At 35.8% G+C, this 23,822-nt stretch overlaps 1 protein-coding gene across 5 annotated transcripts in view; it reads left to right on the forward strand.

The window, feature by feature from the left end:
- The window catches only part of MCU (mitochondrial calcium uniporter), a 218,207-nt gene that overhangs the window by 181,954 nt on the left and 12,431 nt on the right, over positions 1 to 23,822 (forward strand). For all 5 annotated transcript variants that reach the window (XM_077894933.1, XM_077894937.1, XM_077894935.1 and 2 more), the window contains exons 3-4: positions 12,578 to 12,748; positions 13,868 to 13,972. In XM_077894933.1, coding sequence (XP_077751059.1) covers positions 12,578 to 12,748; positions 13,868 to 13,972 — 276 coding nt within the window. The remainder of the gene's footprint in view (positions 1 to 12,577; positions 12,749 to 13,867; positions 13,973 to 23,822) is intronic.

Consider the following 23,822-nt stretch of genomic DNA (forward strand, 5'->3'; position numbering starts at 1 on the left):
ATCAAAAATAAAATCTCAAATATGTGAGATTCTCTTACGGAAATTTAAAAAGCTGTTAACATTAATGGCTGTCACCATCTTTGAAAGACTGTTAAATTTCTTTGCCAAAATAACTACCAGAAAAAATTTTTTCTTGATGCTAAGGATGATCTTGGTACTCTGCACAGATGGTGCATCTTCCAAGCTTAGTAACATGCATATTTATATTGCCTCTGAGAAGAAAGGAGCCCCACCCATTGTAATAATACATTCGGTTTGTTTTTCTTCCTTGGCACCTACTAGAGTTGAAGTCTCTTCCAACAGCCCTAAAAGAATCCTTGCCTACCACCACAGAAGTAATCATCATGAGAAGAAGATTTTATCAATATAGAAAATTTTCCATTGCTTGATTAAACTTTGGACAAGAGTTTGCTTTTTAAAAGAAGAGAAAATTTAGTACAAGGAAGTGTTTACTTATAGCTTGATTTATTTAGGGATATTTGGGACTTCATGAATGAGCCTGTTCGCCAATTCAGGACCTTGCAGTCATTATGATGAATTTGATAGAACAATCCTGAGTTCTTTTATCCAAGGAATAATTAGAAATAGACAACCTTGTGAATTTCTCAATTGCTGGAGGAAGTTTCTCTGGGGGTAGTCATGAATGGAAAGCTTTATCAGCTTCTCTACAAGAATTGAAAAGCCTCAGGGCTCTTGAAGATTGCCTCCACTCAGAAACCTTAAAATTGAATTTTGGATTTGTAATCTTTTCACTTTTAATGCTGCCTCAAAACAGTGATATGAATTCAATTCTAAGAGTCTTAGAATTTCTTAGGTTCCATACACATACCTAGCCTACCATCATCATGTGGCAAAGTGAGCTGTGATTATATTTATTACCGCATATCTTTACCAGAGTCTCAGAGTTTTCATAACTTCTTTTCATGAAAACAGAAAGGCACAACCTTTTAGATATCAAAGATGATAAACAAGTTAACTATGTTCCCAAACCAGGCCATTATGTGGCTTCTTTATGCAAACCAAACAATAGAAGCCTTATAAGTGAAATAGTTTTTTATAAAAAATTAAAATTTAAGTCATACAATTTTGTTTTATCTCTTTAGAGAAGCAGGAAATGACCATTAATTTGGGATTTAAAATGAGGAAAATACTTAAGTTTTTGGTCAACATTTATTTTAAAAATATTATCAATGTAGTAGTTTGCTTGGTCTGCCATAATAACAAAATAGCATAGGCTGGGTGGCTTAAACAATAAAAATTTATTTTTTCACAGTTCTGGAGGCTGGAAGTCTGAGGCCAGGGTGCCAGCATGGTCTGGTTCTGGTAAGAAATCTGTTAGCTTGCAGATAGCTACCTTGTCTCTGTGTTCTCACATGGTAGGGGGATGGGGAGATTTCTTACTTGTCCTAACAGATTAGGGCCCCACCTTTATGACCTCATTTAACCTTAGTTACTTCCCGAAGACCTATCTCCAGATAGTCACACTGGGAATTAGAGCTTCAACATATGAATTGCGCAGGGATACATAATTCAGTACATAGTGGTCAATATGAAGGAGATCAGTTTCTGATGCATTAAAATAAATTATATCTAAAATTTTTATGTATAAATTATTGGAATTTTTTCAGGAAATAGGGCCAAAGGAGGAATCCATATCTTTACAGTGTCTCAAAGAGGTCAGTTATCCAAAAATACTAAGAAACATGGAATTGCTTTGTATAGCATACACTGTTTTTCTTCTTGTTGCCCTCAGTGGAACAAGTCAAATTTCTTATCTTGAGATTTAAAGGCATGATTGAAAATTTTCCATGGATGTATTCTGATTGACTGATTGATTGATTTATATTCTGATTTTATTTTTTTTTAAGTTTTTTTTTTTTAATTTTTATTTATTTATGATAGTCACAGAGAGAGAGAGAGGCAGAGACACAGGCAGAGGGAGAAGCAGGCTCCATGCACCGGGAGCCCGACATGGGATTCGATCCCGGGTCTCCAGGATCGCACCCTGGGCCAAAGGCAGGCACCAAACCGCTGCGCCACCCAGGGATCCCTATATTCTGATTTTAGACTTTGGGTTTTAAGACCTTAGTTTTTAGGAAAGTCGGGAGAAACTATTAAAGCAGGTATTTTTTTCACATATTCTGATCGAATCTTCGGAGCAGCCTTGTGAGATTTTTGAACCCCTGTATTATAAGAGAGGTTATAATGAGGTTATAGTGAGAAAACTAATGTACAATTATTTTCAGTAGTGTGCCCATGGATTCAAGGTGTCCTCTGTGGTAGAACTTGAGTACTATCAAATCTGAGATTCCAAAACCATACTATTTCAACTGCATTCCACTGTCCCCACTTTAGGACTGTATGCTGCTTCTCACTACCCAAAAATTAAAGTGGGTCAAAGGTCAACATTTGATAAAGTTACTTTCACAGCACCCAATCAAGAGCATTAACTTTTATTTTATTTTATTTTTAAAGATCTTATTTATTTATTCATAAGAGACAGAGAGGCAGAGACACAGGCAGAGGGGGAAGCAGGCTCCTTGTGAGGAGTCTAATGCAGGACATGATCCCAGGACCCTGGGATCATGACATGCCAAAGGCAGATGCTCAACCACCGAGCCACCCAGGCATCCCAAGAGCATTACTTTTGAAAGGAAAAAAATGTTACAGTACTATATTGGGACAGGACTTCATTTTTACAAAAACAAACAAAAATTTTTAATTCTCAGTAGAATGAGTGCATGAACAAAAAGAAAGGAGGATATGACCTTTTAGCATAAATGGTTTTGACATGTATGAGAAATATTTTCATTAACTCATTTTAAAAGAACCAGAATTAACAAAAGGTACATAAGTTATACAGCTATTTAACATCAGACTGATGATACCATATATTCAAAGATGATGTACAACTTTGTGTTTTTCCAACTTTCATCATTTAAGCTTCATAATAACTTCACAAAAATAGCTTTTACATAGCTTATAGAGATTCGGTTGTACAAATACTGATTCACTTGAGGTATAAAGTGAAATATGTAGTTGATGTGATTAAAATTAATTATAGGGGTGCCTGGGTAGCTCATTCAGTAAGCATCTGACTAATGGTTTCCACCCAGGTCATGATCCCAGAGTCCTGAGGTCAAGCATCAGACTTTGTGCTTAACAGGGAGTCTGCTTGTCCCTCTCCCTCTGCTCCTCCCTCTTCTCTTTCCTGACCCCTCAAATAAATAAATTCTTTTTTAAAAATTAATTTATATTACTGGTTAGAAAGAGACAACTGGATTAATCAATCTACTAAAGTTACAATTATATAATTGGGATTTCTTATTGCTATGGAAAAATATTATATATAAAACATATATTAAGAAGAATAATATTTTATGTCCTTTATTGAAGGACATAAAAGAAGATAAAAATAAATTAGAGTTATAACACATTAATGAATGTGAAGACAATATTGTAAAAATGTCAGCTCCCCTCACATGAATTTATAAACTCCAGTGCAATGCTAATCTAAACCCCAACAGTAACTGCTGAACTTACTCAAAAACTCATACGAACGAATAAAACTATACAAATACCTGAGATAAATTTGGAGTACAAAAGGGGAGAAGGTTTGCCCTAACCACATATTCCACATACTAGGGTGTATTCTTAAAACCATAATAATCAAAACAGTGAAATACTGGTTCAGGAAAGATCAGATTACAGGAACATTGCATATATGGAAATTTGACGTATGATAGAATTAATATTGTAAATCAGGAGAAAAGGCAGACTATTCAATAAATGCTGCTGTTAAATTTGACTTCTTACCTCATAGAAGTAAATTCCAGATGGCATAAGGAGTAAAGTGTGAAACAAAGAGCTCAAAAAGGAAAAGAAAATTTGGCCAAATTTATATTGGAAACTAAAAACAAGGAGTGCTGGTAACTCTCTTAGCTTTCTTCTTATTTAGAATAAGAATAAAAAATCTGGTTTTCCAACGGCTGAATAAATTGTGGTATATTCATACAATGAAATTCTACATAGGACTTTAAATGAATGATCCAGAAATGTGATTCAATTTGGATAAATCTCAAAGCATTATTGAGCATAGAAGGCAAGTTGTAGAAGGTTGAATACAGTGCAACCATTTATGTAATATCTAAGTACATGTAAAAACCATGCAAAATTTAGTTATTAATACCATATAGCAAATTATGGCAATACTTAGTGGCTTGAAACAATAACAATCCATTATTTCTTGTTTTTATGCATTTGGAATTCAGGAGCAGTTTAGCTGGGCAATTCAGGATCTCATGGGGTTGCTACAATCATCTAAAGGTTTGACTGGGGCTAGAGGATTCAATTCTAAGGTGACTCACAATATGGCTGAGAAGTTGGTACTGGCTCTTGATAGGAGACTCCACTTCTTCTCAATGTTGGCTTCTCCATAGGGCTGCAGAATTGTCCTTGTGGCTACTGGGTTTCCTCAGAGCAAGTGATCCAAGAGAGCAAGACAGAAGCTACAGTCTTTTATGCATAGCCTGGGAAGTTACACACCATCACTTCTGCTGTATTCTACTGATTTTGACAGACCAGCCCTGATTTGATGTGGGATGGGACCACACAAGGATATGAATACCTAGAGGCAAGGATCATAGAGAGCCATCTTAAAGGCTGGCTTCCATATTACTATATATGGTATATTGAGCTGTGTCTGTGTCTGTCTGTGCGTGTCTGTCTGCCTGCCTACTTGTATGTATATAATGGATGGGAATGCTAAACACCAAATACCAACTTCAAGATAGTGGTTTCCTTTGAAAAAAGAAAAGATTATTCTGTTTAAGTGTAGATAATGTTTTGAACAGGAGCAAGGCTGAAATAAAGTAAGGAGTCCAATTACAGTGTAGCTGATAGAAGAGAGGTGTTGTTGGCCTGGACTAAGAAGATGTTGGTAGTGGAGAGAATTGGAAGGATTAAAGGTGTTTAGGAAATAGAATGAAAGGCCATGGTGACTGATTAGATAGGAAGAATATCATGTTCTGGTTCTTAGAGTAGTCAGGGATATCAGACAATTTTCTGAATTGGGCAGTTGTTAAATAATGGTGGTGTTATTGACTGAGATGAGAATTGTCAGAGATGAGTGGTAGTGGTTTGGGGAAGATTATTAAATTTTAGGATTTTTTGAGTTTGAGGTATGTATATAGGAAACTTAGCAGAGACTTGAATATAGATTTGGGACATCAGCAGCATTTAGATGGTACCTGACAATATGAAAGGACATGAGATTGCCTAGAGAGTGTATGAATTGAGAAGCACAAAGACTGGGGGCAAAGCACTGAGAAACTTTCAAAAGGGATGAATAGGGGAAGAAGAACCTATGAAGAAAATGAGAAAGTGTAGACAGAAAGATACAAAACAACCAGGAGAGTATGAAATCACAGAAGCCAAAAGGAAAACTTTTTATAAAGTGAAGGAGTAGGTGGACATATTAGATATTCCTAAAACAAGCAAGTTAAGGGCTAACATTACCACTGAATTTAGCAACTTAAATCCCATATGACCTGGAAGATAATGACTTGTTAGTCATTTTTGGATGAGATCCAAAGCCACTTTGCATTGGGTTGAACCTTAAAAATATCATTTAACCATAATGGACTTTATTGTTCTTAGCTGCAAAAGAAGGACAAAGTCTATATGATTTCTCTGTCTCTTCCAACACTAAAAGTCTCTGCTTATAGTTCACATTTTTTATGCATAGTAATGCAGAAAGAAGAAAAGAAAGAGACAAGATATTAAACCACTGGAATCATATATCATATAGGTTCACCTCTAAGTAGCTTTGCAAAAAACACCCTATATGTGCTTCCTTATTGTACCAGTTCCCTTTCGTAAGTCCTTAAGATACATACAGTCATGTTCATACATGAGATGATCTATTTTGAAGGACTTTACCCATGGTTTTGGACATCAAAGAAGTTTCCTAAATGAACTTAACATTCCTACTTAACAATTGGCTAAAAAATAAGCATTTCTACATTACAACTTTTTCTGTACCTGATGCCCTAAAGCCTTTTTTTTTTTAATGTAGTCCTTCTTCAACCCCAAATGTCTATTGTCCTTGCACTTCTCTTAGTCTGGAAAACCCCTTCCCTTTTTGTTTTTATGCGTAAATCCATTGTCATATTCTCCTACTCAATATTCATATTGGTTGACCCATAACTTCTGGATTTCTTTGAGGCAGACTACCTCAGAACATACTTAGGTTATTTTCTTATATTATTGAAATGGAAATCAAAGCAAAAGATTAAAAATAATCCCCAGGGAAGAACTACCTGGTGCAATTTGCACTTAAAAAGAATTTTTGTCTCTAGAGAATAGGAGCTGACAATTGTCAGTAGCTTGTAAATACCCATTGTGACTTTGCTACAACCAGCAGCTGCTATTTTACATATTGTTAAACTTGAGGAGCTTGGGTAATTGTTCTTTGGTTGCAAACCAAGAAATCTAACATTTACATTACAATCTAGTGCACTTGTGGGAATGAAGGAGGCTTAGGATTTATTTCAAAAACAGTATTATAATGAAGGTTTGTCAGTCCTGAATTGTGTTATTCCATGCAGTTTCTCAAAGCTTTCATGTTTCACTCCTTTGAAAGGCTTTATGATCTTTAGTGTAAAAAAAGTGGCTGAGAAAGGCCTTAATTTTCTCTGTTGACTTCATCTCAGTTATTTTTAAAACAGTAACCCCTAAGCACTTCACCTGCAAAACTGAAGCTTTAGTGAAATCTTCCATGCTTTTGTGTTTAAGATTCCCATCTTTTATTTAAATTCACCTCTGTCAGGGCAGCCCTGGTGGCTCAGCGGTTTAGGGCCGCCTTCAGCCCAGGGCCTGATCCTGGAGACCCTGGATCAAGTCCCATGTCGGGCTCCCTGCATGGAGCCTGCTTCTCTCTCTGCCTGTGTCTCTGCCCCCCCTTGAAAAAAATAAAATAAAATATTTAAAAATAATAATAATATATTCACCTCTGTCTACTTCTTGAAATCTGTGACAGAATAGTTTTTTTCACATATAGAAAGAAGATAAGGGGGTGGGGCACAGAAATAAATAAGTCACCCAGTTTTATGATGCCATCATCATCACTGCCTTTAGAAGTGAGGATATTCATATTAATGGCTCTGACTTTAAGGAAACACTGGATTGCTAAGGATTCTTTTAGCAATGACAAAGAAACTGACAATTTCCAGATATCTTTAGACATTGAAAACTTTAGATAGTACGTATTATAAAGTTCATATTATTATCTTTGGCCTCTTCTTCCTAAAGAAATATAAACTACCCGTTTGGAAGAATTAAAGAAATAGAGATTCTGTCTTTTAAATTTTTATGTAAAAATTCAAATCATGTATCCACAGAGGATTAACTACTATGGGAATTGCTGCCCTACTGTTAACAACAAGACCACCAGACAAAATATGTAAAACAAATTTGTTTAGACATTGGACAATAAGGACAAGATTGTGACCTCTGAGAGAAGAAGAGCAAATGGGATTGACCTTATATTGCCTCAGCTCACAGCCTGAAATTTTGGCTAAATTCTAAACCACAAGACCAGGCTAGAATAACTTCCAATATCAATTACCAGAAATTGTAAAATGGATAATTCTTAGTACTCATACAGGGCCAGAAATCATTAGACTTCCCTCCAGCCAGAGAAGAGGTATCACTGAATATATGAATGTTCAGTGTGCATTGAATCTTAGAAGTGGGGCCAAATTTGGCCCTATAACAAAGTAATCTCTAGATCTGTCCTAAGAAACTTTCTAAAGGACCTGAAAGGATCAAAATAGCATGCAACCAATGATACAACAAGATCCAGCACTTAATGTAAAATCACAATGTCTAACTCCAAATCAAAAATTACTAGGCAAATGAAGAAGGGGGAAAAAGAAAAGAAAAATTAGTCAATAGAAACAGATCTAGAAACAACAGATAATGGAATTAATAGACAAGAATTTTAAAATAGTTACTATAAATGTCTATATTCAGGAGAAAAAAGGAAAATAAGCATAAAATGAAGAAAATAGAACATACAAAAATAAACAGATGTAACTTCTAGAGATGAAACAAATAATATCTGAGATGAAAAGCAGTTGTAGAGGGAACTGACAACATATTTAAACACTCCAGAAAATATCGGTGACATTGAAGTGTATGGCAGTTAAAACTATCCAAAATTAATCTGAGAGGGGGGAGAGAACCTGAAATACATGAAGAGAGCCTCAGTGCCCTGTGAGACAGCACTACATCATCTAATAGAAGTATAAATGGAATCTGAGAAGGAGAGGAGTAAGAGCTAGAAAAAATACTTCTGTAATACCAAAATTTTTCAAATTTGATGAAAACTATGAGCTCATAGATCTAAGAAATTTAATAACTCCCATGTTAGAATACTTATAAAGCCATAGAAAGGAACATTATAATCAAATTATTGAAAACCAATGGTAAAGAGAAAATATTAAAAGCAGCCATAGGGAAAAAAGACATATAAAGCAGAGGAATAAGGAAGACTATACATGAATTTATCATATACTATGCAAACCAGAAGACTTAAGTTCTTTAGAGTACTAAATAGAAAAAAATCTGTTCACCTAGAATTTTTTACACTCCAGAATGTTCTTAAAAAATGAAGGTAAATAAACTTTTTCAGACTTATCAAAATTGGGGAGAATTTATTGTCAACACATCTGTCCAACAAGAAATGTTTAAGGAAGCTCTTCAGACAGAAGGAAAATGATTCTAAATAGAAATTTAGATCTATAGAAAAAAAGATATCTTTCCTCATTTTATAATTTCTTTAAAATGTAATTAGTTATCAAAGTAAAAATAATGGATTGTGTGGTTTGTAACATGCAGAAATAAAATGTATGAAAACAATAGTACAAAGCAAGAGAAATAGAAGCATATTTATCTAAGATATTCTACATTGTACCTATTCTACATTTGTACCTAAAGTCGTAAATTATATGAAGATCAAGTGAAAGAAGTTAAAGATGTAAATTGTAAAACTTTGAGCAAGGTTCAGCAAACCCAATAGGTCAAATCCAGGCCACTGCTTATTTTTGTAAATAAAGTTTATTGTAATAGCTATGCCCATTTGTTTATATACTGTCAGATACTTCTGCTGCAGTGCACTCTGTAGTTCAACAGAGATCTTTATGGCCCACAAGACATAAAATCTTTAATATCTTAGCCCTTACAATGTTACCTGGGTGGCTCAGTTGTTGAGCGTCTGCCTTTGGCTCATGTCGTGATCCCAGGGTCCTGGGATCAAGTCCCACATCAGGCTCCCCACGGGGAGCCTGCTTCTTCCTCTGCCTATGTCTCTGCCTCTCTGTGTCTCTCATGAATAAATAAAGTCTATTTTAAAAAATAATAATATCTAGTCCTTACAGAAAAAGTTTGCTAACACTGACTGTAGGTAAACCCCTAAAAATATGAAAAGGTATGGTTAATGAGCCAATAGTAGAGATTAAGTGTAATCATAAAAATAGTTAATCTAAAAGAGAGCAAGACTAGAGGAAAAGTAGAAGAAAGAACAGGTGGGTCAGTCAATAAAGAAAGAAGTAAGACATACACAAGTAGATTTATACAGAACCCTACTGATAATGTATTAAATGAAAATAATGTACACACTTTAATTAGGCTGAGATTGGTTGGCACCTGGGTGGCTCAGTTGGTTAAGTGTCCAACTCTTGATTTCAGCTCTGGTCAAGATTTCAGGATCCTGAGATTGGCCCTGCTTCTGGCTCCACTCTCAGCTTAAAATTCTCGTCCAGTCCCTCTTCTCTCCCTCACATTTGTGCAGTCTATTTCCTCTCTAAAATAAAAAAGTCAGGATCCCTGGGTGGCGCAGCGGTTTAGCACCTGCCTTTGGCCCAGGGCGCGATCCTGGAGACCCGGGATCGAATCCCACGTCAGTTTCCCGGTGCATGGAGCCTGCTTCTCCCTCTGCCTGTGTCTCTGCCTCTCTCTCTCACTGTGTGCCTATCATAAATAAATAAAAATTAAAAAAATAAAATAAAATAAAATAAATAAATAAATAAAAAAGTCTAGGAAGAGACTTATTTATTTATCTGAGAGACTTATCTAAGATTGTCGGATTAGATAAAATAGCAAGACTCAACTATATGCTCTCTGCAGAAAACCCTTTTCTTTTTTAGGATTTTATTTATTTATTTGAGAGAGACAAAGATAATGAGAGAAAGAATGAGTAGGGAAGAGAGGGAAAAACCGGCTCCCCACTGAGCAGGGAGCCTGATGCAGGGCACAATCCCAGGACCCGGGGATCATGACTTGTGACAAAGGCAGACACTTAACTGAGCCACCCCCTCTGTTGAACTACAGAGTGCACCCACATACCCCAGAAAACCCATTTTAAATATAGACAAGAATAGGTTAAAAGTAAACGGATAAGAAAGGGTATAGCACAGAAACATATGTCTATACAAAGACTTGAAAGTGAGTAATCATAAAAACTTTTCTCATAGTAGCTAGAGACTGAAAACAGTCCAAACATCAATCAGGAAAATGAATAAATCATGCTATATCCATACAGTGAAATACCACCGACAATAAAAAATGAACTACTAATGCATGCAACAACACGGAATAATCTCAAAATCATTATATTGAGAAAAGTCAGATACAAAGTCTGTACTATATGATATGATTCTAGTAATGTAAAAACTCCAAAAAAGCTAAATACAATCTGCATTGACACAAATCAAATCAGTGGTTGCCTGGGGATTAACTCGGATAGGAAATGGGAATTTGGGAGAGTAATGGAAATGTTCTTTGTCTTGGTTACTGTGTCAAAACTCATCAAATGTCTATTTAAAATAAAAGTATTTTATGTTATTTACAAACTATGCCTTGATCAAGGTTACTTTTAAAATGTACTGAAAGAATGTAGTGGAGGGGTACCTGGGTGGCTCAGTCAGTTAAATGTCTGTCTTCAGCTGAGGTCATGATCCCTGATATCATAGGTCCTGGGATTGAGCTCTGCATTGGGCTCCCTACTCAGTGAGGAGTCTGCTTCTCCTTCTGCCCCTCTCCCCACTGCTCATCCTCTCTCTCTGATTCAAATAAATAAAGTCTTTTTAAAAAATATAATGTGAGGCTATTGTATATATTATAGGCCTTATAAATTTACTAGAATGAGCAAGGAAATAAGATGTAAAAAATTATAATTTTTAATAAATTTTTAAATAAATTTTATAAATAAAAATTATAACACTGGAAGTGTGATACATTTGAAATCTCCAGAAGATTAATCTGTATATATTTCCTCTCAACTCTGCAATTTTGAGGGTTATGAGTCCTTAGAAGCATTGTAGAATTTATTTTTTATTCTTAAAAAGCTAATAAACATTATCATGTATATATCAAGCAGTGTGTTGTTTTAATTTTTTTTTTAAGATTTTATTTATTTATTTGAAAGAGTGATTGAGAGAGAACACAAGTGGGGGCAGGGGCAAAGGGAGAAGCAGACTCACCACTGAGCAGGGAGCCTGACATCTGGCTGGCTCTATCCCAGGACCTCAGGATCATGACCTGAGTCAAAAGCAGATGCTTAACTGACTAAGCCACCCAAGTGCCCTGTGTGTTAAGTGTTTTAAATGATTTACTTATTCCTTGAAACAACTCTGTCAGTTAAGGACTAAATCTATCTTATATGCCATGAAAGTGTGGCCTCAGAGAAGTTATGTAATATATCCAAAGTAAATCAAGATTCCATCCCAGATTTGCCACTAAAGCCTATTCTCCTTCACAGGCTAGTGCTACTTATCATCTTTAAATCTTAGTTGCTTGTGTAAAAAATTCTGCTTCAGAATATATTATTTTAAAAATGCATATGAAAATTATTTCAAAAGAGTTATTTTATTTTGACATTTGTTTTAGTTACTAAGGCTTTGTAAATCAAGACTATTGAGGAAAAAGATAAGGAAATAGGAATTCTGTGCCGTAATGTAGAAAATCTTTTCAGTTTTATAGTTTATGATAATGTTTCCCTTAATAACTTTTGTTAGAAAATCCCAAATGGTTGAGTTTTGGCTTCTAGCTGACCTGAGGATGATGTTCAAGAGAACATGGAAAGAATTGTTTTGGTTATGTTGTAATATATTCACATCATCTAAGAGAATACTGATTTATCAAGTACCCTGGAAATAATAATCTTCCTCAATAGAACTAGGGTTTATATTTACCAATGCCAAAATCTTTACCTCAGATTCCTGGGAAAGTCTCTCCTTGACCTACTTAGAAGATAATCCTCTGCTTGGGTTTGGTTTGTTGGTTTTTTTTTTTTTTTTTTTTCCTGAAAAGTGAATTGTGTGATCCATATGATTGATCTTCCATAAGCCAGTTCTCAGAATAACCTTCAACAAAAGATGAAGGGCATATTCTTAAACCTTTGAAAACATTTTAAACCACATTGATAATAATAGACCCTATATAAGAATAGTAATAATGTAGCTTTAACTTCTAATGAAATCTAATTATCATATGATTACGGGTCTTTTTCATTCAGATGTGACAGTGGTGTATCAAAATGGGTTACCTGTGATATCTGTGAGGCTGCCATCCCGGCGTGAACGCTGCCAGTTCACACTTAAACCTATCTCAGACTCGGTTGGTGTGTTTTTACGACAACTTCAAGAAGAGGATCGAGGAATTGACAGAGTTGCAATCTATTCACCAGGTATGGTCACATTCATTATTAATTCCCACCCAACCCTCATTTCACCCCAGACCACTTCTGCGTGCACACACACACACACTGCTACTAAAGAATCCCACACTCTTAACTTTAGAACACATATTTTTTGCTGAGCAAATGTCGAGAGAGACAGTTATTTCTCTTGCAGTTCTCAAAATATAATTGTTCAATTTTAGAACTGTATATACACAGAAGTCTCATTCAGAAGCACCTCACATATAATGCCACAGGCAAAGATAAGCAATGACATTTTATGTTCTTGAACCTTTTATTATTATCCTAGGTATAAAATAAATTTTTCTAGTAGTTGAGATCTCATCTCTGGAGATAGAAATACTAGGACTTCTTTTTAGATCTTCTGCCTTTCACATGAAAGTTTTCAAAGTAAAGACATATGTGTTTGGAAAAGAATGTAAAATAAGGCACTGAAAAATTCCCATTTGATTTGACATCTGTCCTATTTATTTGAGTGCCTTACCTTTTTTTCCCATTCTTCAAAAAATCTTAAACCTACTGAAAACATAAAAGACTGCATAGGAAGTACCTATTTACCCTTGGATTTATCAGTTATCAATTTATTACATTCTATACTTCATATAGTTTAAGTATACTTAATTCTCATCTTATCTAGTAATATAATTAGTATACCAGTATGGTGTATTTTGCTGACCCTAACATCTGTCCCTATTAAATTATTTGCAACTAATCAGTAATTATACTGAGAAGTACCATACATAGAAAGCATTCTTTTTTTCAACCAACTTCCATCATAGATATATGACATCCATGCCGCTCTCCCAGTGACCCTATATTTCCAGTTAACATCTATATATCTATGTAATTGTTTTACTTATTCATGAAGTTCTGTTAGAAAAGTATATTGTTAAATCTTCATGGACTTGAGGCCATAAAAGCAAAAAAACCTCAGATAATAAAAGCTTTGTTTAGCATTGTACTTGGGAATGAGGCAAAAGTAAACTGGAATTTAAAAGAGAAGATATAATTTTTAAAATCTATTTTAAGGATTGCTTTTTCCTGATCATTCTCGAATAATTATGGACATATGACAAGTTTAAATTTTTACACTTAAATTTTTCACAGATGGTGTTCGAGTTGCTGCCTCAACAGGGATAGACCTCCTACTCCTTGATGACTTTAAGCTGGTCATTAATGACTTAACATATCATGTACGACCACCAAAGAGAGGTAAAAAGTAATCTTGATAAGGTCAGACAAATGTGGAAGGGCTTTTGGAAAGAACTTTGTTTTTTCATGGATAACCTTGACAAGTAAATAATCAACAAAACTGAAAGTCTTAGGTCCAGATGTTCTCTTTTCGTTGAAAACTCATTGAGTACCTCATACTTGAGTACCTGGTTAGTACACTGACTAAAACTTAGGTACCAGAATGCTTTATTATGGGATATTATCATGCATTCACATACATTAATATTCTAAATGAGCTCCTTCCCTCCATTTTACCTTTTACAAGGTAAAAGTCATATTCTTCTAATAAAATTGTAGGGGGAATCTTTTTAAAGTAAATTATGGACTTCTTGTCCTCTTAAACATTTGTAACAGGAATTAATCTTTTTTTTTTTTTCCTGATGGCTCAAGATCAGTAGTGTGAAAGTCAGTATAAAATAATAGTCCTTAGGAACTTCTGATGTATAATATATATGATTTTATATAAAAAGCGTGGTATTTACCTCAGGTGCAAATTTTAAGAGGGTGCCCCCTCAAAAAAAATTTTGATTACCTCAGTAATCAAGATAAAATTTTAAGGAACTATTTTTTTAAAACCAAAGTTAATGCAAAACACCTGTGATGAACAAAATACCAAAATTTACATGAAGGCAATTGTATATTGATTTTTCTTTTTATCCCAGACTCTAAAATGTCTGTGCACAGTACTGATGCTAGAAAGCTCTCTTAAAGTAGCCTTCAATTTGGATCTTTTTTGGTCATTTTTCTCTCTCTGCCATTGATCTTTATTGTCGCTTACTGCTATTGTTAATGCCACTTCCATTATAGTCTCCTAGGATATCCCTTCTTTTCAATTCTGCTTTTGAGAATTGTGTCTAATATAGAGAATATTCTCCCTGAAAGCCTAAACATTGAATGCCTCCAAAATCTGATCCACATCTACTTTAAAGGTTTTCCTCCTTCCCCCTTACATGCTGCCTCCTTTACCTCCACCCTCTATTCTTTTGCTCTTTTCTGAACTGTGACATTCTTTGCTATCCCAGTACTTGCTCACCTTTCTCTAAGGTGCCTTTTCTCTGTCTTCCTAACCTCCTATTCCTCATGTCAAAATTGTCAAGGTCAGCTTTTCCACGAAAGCTTTAATGATCCTATTTTTTCTATTCTTTTTGCTCTGACTCCCAGCCAACTAGAAGTGAATAATCTGTTCTGTGAACTCTTCTTATTCCTCTTCTTTGTTAATGCTCAGACAGAAGGTGCTGTGATTTTGTGTCCCTCATTGTCTCAGGTGGTCATTCTGTATTGAGTGAAGTAAGTGAGTTAAGGTGGTAGCATTTTGGTTGTTCAGAAGCCAGATTCTCTTCTGTGTGAGCTAGTTGACTAGCTTAGAAAAAGTGTAGTGAATACGGCAAGAATGGAAAAGTGTCCTTGAAATAGTAAGACATTACTGAACCAGACTTTATCATGTTGGAATAACTGAATAATGTAGACCAGCGATTGTTAGCTATATACCAGCTATGCTAATACGTTTTTCTTCTTTATTCCCTGATTTTTGAACTAGAAGCTCTCTTTAAAATAACAAAAGTACAGGCCTTAGTTTACTCACTTTATTGTTGTTGTTCTTTAAAAATGCTCTTTCTTTTCCAGCTTTATTGACATAGAATTGATATATAACATTGTGAAGTTTAAGGTGTACAATGTGATGATTGATAGACTTTAATATTACAAAATGATTACCACAGTAGGCTTAATTAACATCTCCATCACCTCACATAATTATCTGTGTGTGTGTGTGTGTGTGTGTGTGTGTGTGTGTGTGTGTTTGTAGTAACACTTAAGGTCTACTTTCTCAGCAAATTTCAAGTATACAATACAATATTGTTAACTATAGTCACCATGCTGTACAACAGATCCGCCAAACTTACTCATTTTACAATGGGAAGTTTGGCACCGTTTGCAGTCATACCATAATACCATACGATCCACCAATCCCACTTTTGGATATATATCAATGAAAATGAAATCAGGATCTCAGAGAGATTCTTGCACTCCCATATTCACTGAAGCATTATTCATAGTAGTGAAGATATGGAAACAACTTAATTGTCTGTCTGCAGATGAATGGATAAAGGAGTTGTGGTATGGTATATACATATAATAGAATATTATTCAGCTGTGAAAAAGAAGGAAACCTGCTATTTCTAACAACCTGGGTAAACCTTGAGGGCATTATACTTAGGAATATTTTGTGTGTGTATATGAATTATCCTGAAAGTTCACATTCTATTTAGATTTTCTATTAGTAAAATTTTATTTTATTTAAGATTTTATTTATTTATTCATGAAAGACAGAGAGAGGCAGACACATAGGCAGAGGGAGAAGCAGGCTCCCAATGGGGAGCCTGATGTGGGTCTCAATCCCAAGACCCCAGGATCACAACCTGAGCCAAAGGCAGATGCTCAACCACTGAGGCTACCCAGGTGACCCTGTTAGTAAAAATTTAAAAGTTGATTAATATATCCTTACATTAGGTATAATAAGCAAGACAGTAAGCTTCCATATATTATGTTGTCAAAAATGAGAGGCTTTTGGGCAGCCCCGGTGGCTTAGCAGTTTATCAAGTCCTATGTCAGGCTCCCTCTATGGAGCCAGCTTCTCCCTCTGCCTGTCTGTCTGTCTGTCTGTCTCTGTCTCTAATAAAATAAATAAAATCTTTAAAAAAAAAAAAAAGAGAGAGGCTTTTAATCAATGACTAATTCTAAACAGCCTGTCTAAATTCTTTATTTTCAGAGTAAAAAATGAATGTTTTAGGTTTTTAAATAGGGTTATTCCTGAGCTGAATAATAAAAAGTAAAGGTAGAAACTGAAAGGGGGAGATATATTTGATTCTCTGGTAATCAGTTTGGTACTCTAACAACTCTTTGCTTTATCTACATCTCAGAATTGTAGAATACTACTTAGCTTCCCCAAAAGACAGTTAGGATATGAAGTTTGTGGGGCACCTGGCCACTCATTTGGTGCAGCATGCAACTCTTGATCTTGGGGTTAGGAGTTTGAGCCCCACATTGGGTGTAGAGATTACTTAAAAATAAAATCTTTTAAAAAAGGAATATGAAGTTTGCAAAGGTTAAAAGTTTGTAATTCATGGAATAACTAGAAATTGAAATGTGAAATTTGGTAAGCTCAATGACACTGCTGTAGAATTTTTAAAATATCTTCTTTTTAAGGATTAATTTGTTTATTCTACATAGAGCATATGAGTCGGGGGAAGGGCAGAGAGAGAATCTCAAGCTGACCCCCTGCTGAGAACAGAGCCCTTCACAGGGCTTGATCTCACAACCCATGAGATCATGACCTGAACTGAAACGAAAAGTCCAACACTCAACCCAACTCAACTCAGCTGAGCCACCCAAGCACTCCTAAAATATCTTTTCAGCATTTAAAGCATTTTCACACATCATAGTTCTCTTATCTCTGTTATTAGACAATGAGAGATTATGCCATTAGATACCATTTCTCACAGGAGCTTAAATAATACTGTTTCAAGTCCGTAAACACTTTTCCCCAAACTTTTAAAACATAGTAAAAATCGGGCAGCCCTGGTGGCTTAGCGGTTTAGCGCTGCCTTCAGCCCGGAATGTGATCCTGGGAACCCGGGGTCAAATCCCACGTCAGGTTCCCTGCATGGAGCCTGCTTCTCCCTCTGCCTGTATCTCTGCCTCTCTGTGTCTCTCATGAATAAATAAATAAAATCTTAAGAAAATAATAATAATAAAAAAAAGAAACCATCGTAAAACTCAAAAATGTAAGAAACAACAAGTGTTGGTGAGAATGTAGAGAGAAAGGAAACTGGTACAGGCAGTTAAAAATAGTTAAAATAGTTGAATAATTGGGGATCCCTGGGTGGCGCAGCGGTTTAGCGCCTGCCTTTGGCCCAGGGCGCGATCCTGGAGACCCGGGATCGAATCCCACGTCAGGCTCCCGGTGCATGGAGCCTGCTTCTCCCTCTGCCTGTGTCTCTGCCTCTCTCTCAATCTCTCTCTCTCTCTCTCTCTCTGACTATCATAAAATAAAATAAAAATTAAAAAAAAATAGTTGAATAATTAAAAACAGAAGTACTCGGGGCAGCCCCAGTGGCTCAGCGGTTTAGCACCTGCCATCCACCCAGGGCGTGATCCTGGAGACCCAGGATCGAGTCCCATGTCGGGCTCCCTGCATGGAGCCTGCTTCTCCCTCTGCCGGTGTCTCTGCCTCTCTCTGTCTCTCTCTCTCTGTCTCTCTCTATCTCTATCTCTCTCTCCCCGTCTCTCATGAATAAATAAATAAAAATCTTAAAAAAAAAAAATAGAAGTACTCTACGATCCAGTAATCACACTATCGGGTATTTACCCTAAAAATACAAAAACACTAATTCAAAGGGATACATGCGCCCCTGTGTTTATAGCAGCATTATTTACAGTAGCCATATTATGGAACCAGCCCCAGTGTCCACGTAGATGAATGGGTAAAGAAGATATGGTATGTATGTATGTGTGTGTACATATATATGCACACACAATGGAATACCATTCAGCCATAGAAGAAAATGAAATCCTGCCTTTTACAATGACATAGATAGAGCTAGAGAGTATAATGCTAAATGAAATAGAGAAAGACAAATACCATATGATTTCACTCATGTGGAATTTAAGAAAAAACAAATGAACAAAGTAAAAAGACAAACTAAGAAACAGACTCTTAACTAAAGAGAACAAGCTGATGGTTACCAGAGGTAAGGAGAATGGGAAGATGGATGATACAGGTCATGGGGATTAAGGACTGTACTTGTTGTGATGAACACCAGGTGTTGTATGGAAGTGTTACTATATTGTTATAAGAATCACTATATGGTTCACCTGAGGTTCACCTGAAACTAACACTGTATGTTAACTATATTGGAATTAAAATTTTTTATAAAGATCTTTTAAAAACATAGTAAAGAAAACCATTTTCTTTTGATGATACATAAAACAGATTTTAATTTTGTTTCTATCATATTATCTTCCTCTCCCTGTATGAGGAAGATACTGCTGGCATCTAAGTTACCAGTCTTTTTCAGCTGCATCAAGAGAGCTGTTTGAATTTCTGTATTTAAGAAGGTTGGCAGTCATGCAGATGAGTAGGCATATTCCTCTTCCCCACATTAGAACTCTTTTATAGTGAAAAGGCTAAACAGAAAAGCAATTGAAAGTACTAAGGCTCAGGGATCAAATGATGAGGAGGAACACTAGGATTATATATACCCACGGAGCAGATGGAACAAATCTAATAAAAGAATTAATGAAGGGGAACTTTTCCAGGACAGTTTTTTAAGTTTTGAAATAGTTTTTTCTACTCACTGCCCCCCTCTCAACTTTCACTTCTCTCCTATTTTTCTTTTCCCTGTGATGTGTGGCACTTTAGAACTAAAAATGCTGTATGTTGTGTACTAGAAAACCTGAACTTTACACACTTCCATCAGGCACTGAGGATAAAGGACGTATTGATAGAGGATCTAATAAAGGCCTATTTAACCTTTATGTGGGATTGACAGTCTGTAAGTATTACAGATACTTAAGTGTTAACAACCCTTGTACCTAACCTCAAAATTGAATGGAAAGAGGCAGAAAAAACCTGAAATGAAACCAAGGGACCAGGTCATAGCACTAAGTCTAGCTGGAAGCATCATTGCATTCTTTTGATTACCATAGCTATGGCTGGATTGCCCTCTGCCCACAGGATTAGAAGAGTAACTGTTTTAGCAATTAGATTATTTTAAACCTAATCTAAATATAAAATAGAGGAAGGCCTATGGAAAGAGAGTACTTTAAAAGGTCTTTTATCTCAGTCCATGTTGAAATAATAATTAACTGCCTTCGACTTAATATTGGGGAGGAAGAGAATATAATTTAAATCACTGGTTGTTGAAAGTTATTGTGCTAAGGAGAATCACTTTGATTGGTACCACTAAGCCCTTTTCCTCATTTATCCATCCAGAGGCTACTGGAAACCTTGCTTCTCTCTTAATGATGTAAATGACTTGAGAGAAACGGTTGAACATGCAAACCAAATAAAAACAATAAGTACTTTATCAGAGACTCAACCAAAGTCCTTCTCAAACCATTCTAGTAACTAAGACTTTTAATACCCATTATGTTAACACATCTCTTTGTCTTTCTGTACCTTAATTTCCTGGCACTGATGTTAAGTGCAAAAACATTAAAAATTTCTAATTGCATTTGTAGTAAAGCATACACAGATCATCCAAAAGTGTTGTTGTTAAGCCATTAGCAGATTTATCTTCTCTCATAATTTCATCTCCAAATATGTGGGCATATTTTTCTAGGTCAAAGGGTTTGAGGTTGATGTTTTCTTCCACCATGATAATACCTTGGAACCATGTTCTTCCTGACAAGAAAAATCTAACAAAATAAAGCCAATTCTCTTGAGTTTACTGGGGCTTTAATAATTGGATATCTGTGAGATTCATCTATAAATGATCATTTCATGGTTTTTTCCATTGCTGTTAGAAAGTATCTGATTACACATTAAGTTTTTTTATTTGTTTAGAATAGATAGTGCATTCACAAAGTTCAACTCCCAAAATCAAAGTATATATGGGAAAAAGTCTTCTTTTCCTTGTTCCACATCCACCTTTTGCTGCTTCTGTACCAGGAAGCACTGTTTTTAGTTTCTTATGTTTTCTGACAGACATTGTTGATGCATTTAAGAAAATATAAATGCATAAATTCCCCCCCTTTGTATGCAAATAATATCATACATATATACATACATAGTATTTGTATCAGTCAAGGTTCAACTGGGGAAGCAGAACCACATAATTATTGTGGAATAAAATAATTGTTATAGGACTGAGTCAACCTTGTACAATTGTAAATGAAGCTAAAAAAGTAAGAGTGGGTTCTGAGGAAGGTGATGGTGGAGTAGGAGAACCCTAGGCTCATCTCCCTCAAATACAACTAGATGCCTATCAAATCCTCCTAAATATCTCAGAAATCAATCTAAAGACTGACAGAAAAAAAAAATAAAACAGAAAAAAAAAAAAATAAAGACTGACAGAACAAACTCCACAACTAGAGAGAACAGTAGGGCATCTGGATATCTCAGTTGGTTAAACATCTGTCTTTGATTCAGGACATAATCCTAGGGCCCTGGGATGGAGCCCCACATCTGACTCCTCTCTCAGAGGGAGAGTCCTCTTCTCCCTCTCCCTCTGTCTCTACCCCTGTTCATGCTTGCTCTCTCTGTCTCTCACTCTCAAATAAATAAATAAAATCTTTAAAAAAAGTTGAGGGGAGGGAAGAGGCTACATTGTAGATGGAGAAAAAGACATAACTGACTTTTGTAACACACAGAGGCAGGCAGAGACTAAGACAAAATGAGAAGACAGAAAAATTTATCCCAAATGCAAAAACAAGATAAGGCTGCCGCTGGAGATCTAAGCAAAACATATAAGTAACATATCTGATGGATAATTTAAAGCAGTGATCATAAGATTACTCACTGAGCTTGAGAAAAGAATGGAAGATATTATTGAGAACTTTACCACAGAGATAAAAAGAGTTAAAAGGGAATCAGACAGGGATGCCTGCGTGGCTCAGTTGGTTAAGCACCTGCCTTCATCTCCGGTCATGATCTCAGGGTCCTAGGTTAGAGCTCTGCAGTGGGCTCCCTGCTCAGCAGGGGAGTCTGCTTCTACCTCTCCCTCTGCTGTCCTACTTCTTCTGCTCATGATCTCCCTCTCCCTCACTCTCTCTCAAATAAATAGTTTTAAAAAGGAATCAGGGATCCCTGGGTGGCGCAGCGGTTTGGCGCCTGCCTTTGGCCCAGGGCGCGATCCTGGAGACCCGGGATCGAATCCCACGTCGGGCTCCTGGCATGGAGCCTGCTCCTCCCTCTGCCTCTCTCTCTCTCTCTCTCTCTGTGTGACTATCATAAATAAATAAATAAATAAAAATTGAAAAGGAATCAGACATGAGGAGTGCAATAAACTAGATTAGAAACACTTCAAAAAGAAAAAAAATCCAAATATATCACTAAAGAAAAACAGCAAAACACAAAACAGAAAGACAAGAAAGGATCTAGAAACTTATTAATGGACTTTTATGTAATCTTAATCCTTTGCTATAGTATTTACTATAGTGTCAAATAATCTTAAATATGTGTCATTTAGGAAGTCTATGAGTGTATATGTAAGAAAAATACCTGGAAGTGGTAGACTGTGTCAAAGGGTAAATGGATCAAAAACTTAAATTTTGAAGAAGAAAAAATTTAAAAGTACTGAAATACAATCAAAACAGAAATATTTTTTGTAAACTTGGATTGAGAAAGAGCTTTCTAACTATAACATAAAACCCAGAAGCCATAAAAGACAAGATTGGTGTAAAAAATAAATGTTCTACACAGTAGAACCTATAATACGAATATTTTTAAGCTAACATATTTTCAATGAACAGTATTCTCATAGAGACTTATATTTCGTAAAACAAATTCCAAGTCTGATTTCCAATTTTATAGATTTTCAGATTATGATTATCTACACATATTTGATCATTAACATGTCCATACTTCATTAGGAAAAAGAAGAAAAGATATTTAGTTTTGCTTACTTGCCTCCTTTCCTCTTTTCTTCCTCCTCTATCCTTCCCCCTCCTTCCCTCCCTTCCTTCCTTGGACTTCTACACAAATACAGCATTATAGTATTGAAAGTTAAAATGGGGGGGATCCCTGGGTGGCGCAGCGGTTTGGCGCCTGCCTTTGGCCCAGGGCGTGATCCTGGAGACCCGGGATCGAATCCCACGTCGGGCTCCCAGTGCATGGAGCCTGCTTCTCCCTCTGCCTATGTCTCTGCCTCTCTCTCTCTCTCTCTCTCTCTCTCTCTCTCTGACTATCATAAATAAATAAGAATTAAAAAATAAAATCTTTAAAAAATAAATAAATAAATAAATAAATAAATAAATAAATAAATAAATAAATAAATAAATAAAATAGGGGCACCTGGGTGGCTCAGATGGTTAAACATCTGACTGGGGTTATGAATTTGGGGTTGTGGGATTGAGCCCCCCCCCCCATTGTGCTCCATGCTCAGCTTGAGATTCTCTCTCCTTCTGTCCCTTCTCCTGCCCCCCTCAAAAAATAAATCTTTAAAAAAAAAAAAGTTAAAATTGAAAGAGCATACAATAGGAAAGTCATCGGATAACCAGTCTGAAGATTTTTGTCCATTCCCTGCTAGCTATGCAACTTCCTGTGAAAATTATTAGACCTCATGAAAGAGAGTAACCACTGCCTATATTATTTTTTTCCCTCCGTAGTGACTAGATCCGTAACTAATACAAAAACATATGTTAATCTCATCTCTAGGATTCAGACTCCTCATTTATAAATTTTGGCTGCCAAATTTACTCATGCTTTTATTGTGAGGATAACATGATATAAAAATAGATGAAGAGATTTTGTTAACCATGGATAATTGATCACTACTTAAGGAGTTGTATTTTTGATAGGGGACCAAGCTTTCAGGAGCAATATTGTTATTGATCTAGTAGAAATATTATAACTCAGTTCCAGTCATGGAGTTAGGAGACATGGATGGACTCTATCACTTCACTGTGACATTCCAGACAAGCTACTGCCTTCTAGAGTGTAGCTTCCTCTTCTGGTAACTTTGAAGAGTGTAAAGCCATATGCAAATGTGAGCTACAACTTCAGTGCAAAGAAGACCCTGTTGACATGGATGACTTCTAGAACTCAAAGTGTTCTTGCTTTTGTCTGTTTCCATTAAATCAGCACACATTTATTGAAGTGTGCAAGATG

Source organism: Canis aureus, chromosome 4 (assembly GCF_053574225.1).
Source record: "Canis aureus isolate CA01 chromosome 4, VMU_Caureus_v.1.0, whole genome shotgun sequence".
Taxonomy (NCBI): Eukaryota; Metazoa; Chordata; class Mammalia; order Carnivora; family Canidae; genus Canis; species Canis aureus.